This window comes from Gavialis gangeticus, unplaced genomic scaffold (assembly GCF_001723915.1).
Source record: "Gavialis gangeticus isolate Ggan-Ray unplaced genomic scaffold, GavGan_comp1, whole genome shotgun sequence".
In the NCBI taxonomy this organism is placed as follows: domain Eukaryota; kingdom Metazoa; phylum Chordata; order Crocodylia; family Gavialidae; genus Gavialis; species Gavialis gangeticus.
The window spans coordinates 35,760,065-35,763,911 of NW_017729032.1; the positions used below are offsets into that span (position 1 = coordinate 35,760,065).

At 37.5% G+C, this 3,847-nt stretch overlaps 1 protein-coding gene across 1 annotated transcript in view; it reads left to right on the top strand.

Annotated features, from left to right (window-relative positions):
* The window catches only part of DDX10 (DEAD-box helicase 10), a 504,153-nt gene that overhangs the window by 268,285 nt on the left and 232,021 nt on the right, over positions 1 to 3,847 (top strand). The window contains exon 15 of the mRNA XM_019524793.1: positions 1,693 to 1,854. Within this exon, the coding sequence (XP_019380338.1) occupies positions 1,693 to 1,854 (162 nt within the window). The remainder of the gene's footprint in view (positions 1 to 1,692; positions 1,855 to 3,847) is intronic.

The following is a 3,847-nucleotide window of genomic DNA, read 5'->3' on the forward strand; positions in this document are numbered from 1 at the left end:
TTTTGTGGGCTGTCCTGGCCAGTTAGTAAAAATTGAAGCAAAAGTCCTAGATTGGTGCGACTCCATCTGCACGTGCCCAGCCTGGCTCCTCCTGAGCAGTGGCTGGAGGCAGGGGCCAGGCTGAGCTGGGCACCATTCTTCCTGCCCAGAGCAGGGATCGGCTGGGGCAGGATGTGGGGGGAGAGCTGCTGTGAGTATGGGCTGTTCACACGTGCACATATTCACCCGCTTATAGCCCCAGTGGTGTCGGGACCAGGGACCTCTGCCCTGAGAGGAGTGGGGATCCCTCCTTCCTCCCACTCCTGCTCATCTGGCTGATGGAGACCTGTGCTGGAAGGGGTGGCTCCTGGCTCTGCCCTGGGACTGCAGTCCCGGCTGGCTCTATCCCGCTAGGCCTGGCTGCCTCCCTTTCTGCCCTGCACCTGTGGAGCAATTAGAATTTAAAAAATGCAATTAATTACGTTTTATTTTTTACCACTGCTACCTGCCTGCCTGACGCACCATGCTGCTCTGCCACCTCCTCTACCTGCAGCAGTGCCCTGACTTGGGGGGGGGCAGTGTCGCAGATTTCACATGGCCCCATATGATAACCCTAAGTATAGAAATAAAATGTATCTATTTTGAAGTTCCAGATGCAGTCTGGCAGAACAACCTGTAGATATCTGCACTTTTGGCCTTCTCTGTGTTTTGCTATTCCATAATACACCAGCATATATTTCTTCCTTACACGCTAGTTATTTCATCTAGCCCCATCTCCTACCTTTGTTTCAGTTTGTAGGATAGAAGAGATGACTGTTTACTCTAAAATATTTGTTAGGAAATGGTGGGACATCTGTTGTGACCTAAGGATCTATATATATGTAGTGGCATTCTAAAAAACAAGATGTTGCTGGGTTTGGCTTATCTGCATCTTTCACGGGGGAGATCAATAGAAAGGATTCTAGCTAGGGATTCAAATTTAAAACTCAGAGCATTGATAAATTGACTCATGTTCAAATGTTACAGTAAATTTAAAGGACAATTTATTATGAAGAGGATTTTATGATGGGTCTGTTGGTGATAATGGACTGGGCTTAGTGACTTCTTAAAGTCCCTTGTTCCTATGTCCTAGAATACGTGTCCCGTGTTCTTCATGAATACATAAAGTCCAGATCATTTTGGGAAGAACAACCAAATGAAGGGTTGTACTTAGTATTGTTCACAGAGCAAAGGGAGGGTGGGAGGTCCTTGTGAAGAGAAGGTGCAAAATCAATAAACTAAAACATGAAAACTACCATTAAAATTGATCTAAACGAATTCTGTTCTATTGTGTTGGGTAATGTATATTCTTGAAAGTAAATTATCGTATTCTCACACATTGACTAAAATTGCTTATAGCATACTCTTCTTATCAGGTAGAGGGAGAGAAAAACATGTCAAAACATTTCAGGTGAAATCATTGACAAATAATATGTTTAACAGAGACTTAGTTTGAGAAGTGTTCATTTTTTAATTAATGTAGCCTCTATAAAATGTTAAATGCATATCCTATTTTGTTGTATATAAACACATAATCCTCCACAACCAGACCTTTTCTTTAGCCCAGAAAAAATAATTAGCATTTAGCTAGTTTCTGGATTATTAATGGAAACCGTCTAAGCGTTGGGCGTAGACAGGTGGTTTTAACTTTTTTTTTTGTCTTCCATCATCTAGTTAGTTCAGCAGTGGCCACCTGTACAAAAATCCAGCATGGACAGAGCAGATGAAGATGATGATTCTGGTGGCATTGACCTTGATAAAGCAAAAGAGAGACTACAGGAAGAGGACAAATTTGACAAAGAAGAATATAGGAAGAAAATTAAAGAAAAACATAGGGTAAGACAAGTTCTTTGCTAATTGAGATGGAAACAAATGCTATAAATGTTTGAGTGGCTCTGTAAATATAATTCAGTATACTGAGAAATAAATGTAAGAAAATGCTATTTATTTAAATTCTAGTAGTGTTCTCAACACAGTATAACACGTAGAAACGGAGTGCTTACCCTAAAGAACTTAGATTGATAACACAAAGCATTGGAAGATGCCGGATGTTGATACTTATTTTTTTTATTTAAGTGTTAAAAAACTGATGACAATAATTCATTGACAGCATTGGCAAGAACTAGTGGAGGAAATGAGTCTAGGAAGCAGTTTGTGGGGGAATAGAAGTGGAGGTTGCACAGTACATATGGTTTAACAAATGTCTACGGTATCAGAGAGAGATTATCATTGAAATGTCTTCACACTATTCATAGTCCAACATTCAGTATTACATTTTAGCTAAGGAAAAAGTACTGTTTTTTGTGTAGAAGTTATTGGGGTTGTCAGAAATTTTGCATGAATTATTCAAATAATGTCGTATAACGTGATTCATTTTGGCTGTAATTTGAAAGCTTTAATGCCTGCACTTAGAATGTTCTTTGGCTTCTAAAAACCTTAAATTGCAAGCTGTAGGTTTGCAAACTGTTTCTGGACCATTTATTTGTCATAAACTAAAGCAGAAGGTTTGAGAGCTTAGTAGTTCAAGTAATACTGCATGTAACTCAATGTCTTCAGTGCTCAGTGGTTATTCTGGTAGTTACTGTGGTGTGAAAAAATTGAATTGGACCACATGCTGTTAAAGGGCTACTATGATTAAAAGGCTTGAGTAGTATCGAGTCGCTATAAGTCACTTGAGTAGTGGGGAGTGTACAACATTCAGATCTTCAATCATTATTTAATACTTCCATAACACTTACCCTTTTCAAAGGATTTTAAAGGCACAGTATTGATCTTTGAGAGTGCTGATTTGATCTAATTTCCATCTTAATGACAAAAGGTTAAAGGTGGATACTGGGATATGAGTAAGCATATATCTTTATATACACCACTCTGGGATAGAATTGAAGAAAATTCTGAATAGCATGAAGATACTTAACTATTTCATCTGAGAGTCAGTGGGGGTTAGGCATACTTAATTTGAAAATCTGCTTGAGGCTAGTAATGAAAAGCCACTCCAAAAGCTTTTGAAAGGGTGGGTAATTTAATAGTAGTTGCAAAGAATGCAAAATTCACTCATTTTCCATGCTGTAGGTGAAACCATGGTCAATTTGACAGGAAGTAGATTCAAGAGCATAGCATAATAAATAAGTAGGAAGAGATTGATTGATTTATAACACATCAATCAGCTGGTTTATTGACAGGTACCTAAACTTTGAAGCTTTTGTATTTTTAGTGTCAGAATATAATGATTTAGAACTTTATAAATTGCTCCTTCAATACACCTTCATTCTTATAATGCAAAGGACAACAATTAACGCTAGCCATTTATTTGCATTTTTAAAAATTACTTGACTATTAGTCAGAAAAGATAATAGATTACAAGTGAGTAGAACAAACTACACTGTAAACATGTCAAGCTCATTAATAACCTGCATTACTAAATTATGTCTGTTTTGTATGGTATACTCAACTATTATCCTTTTATACTTGAGTGTCTGGAATAAGTAGAAAAATAGCTGAATAATATTGACAAAAATATTGAAATGGTGAACACTTCACCACCCTACTTCTTTGCATGAAGGCCCTGAATTTTTTTTTAAAATTTAAGATGAAAAAAATTTGTCTCATAACTTATTTGTTGCGCGTTACAAAGTATTTGATTTTTCTGGTGACTGTTCATTTTGTGAAATGGCCTTGCAAATGTTCAGTACTCTTATTTTTCACTTTTCCAATTTGATAGAGATAAAATTTAGGGAATGATAAAGATGGCAGGGAAGGATTAAATTAGCCATTTGTTCAAGACTTGCTTATAGATTCATAGATGTTAGGGTCGGAAGGGACCTCAGTA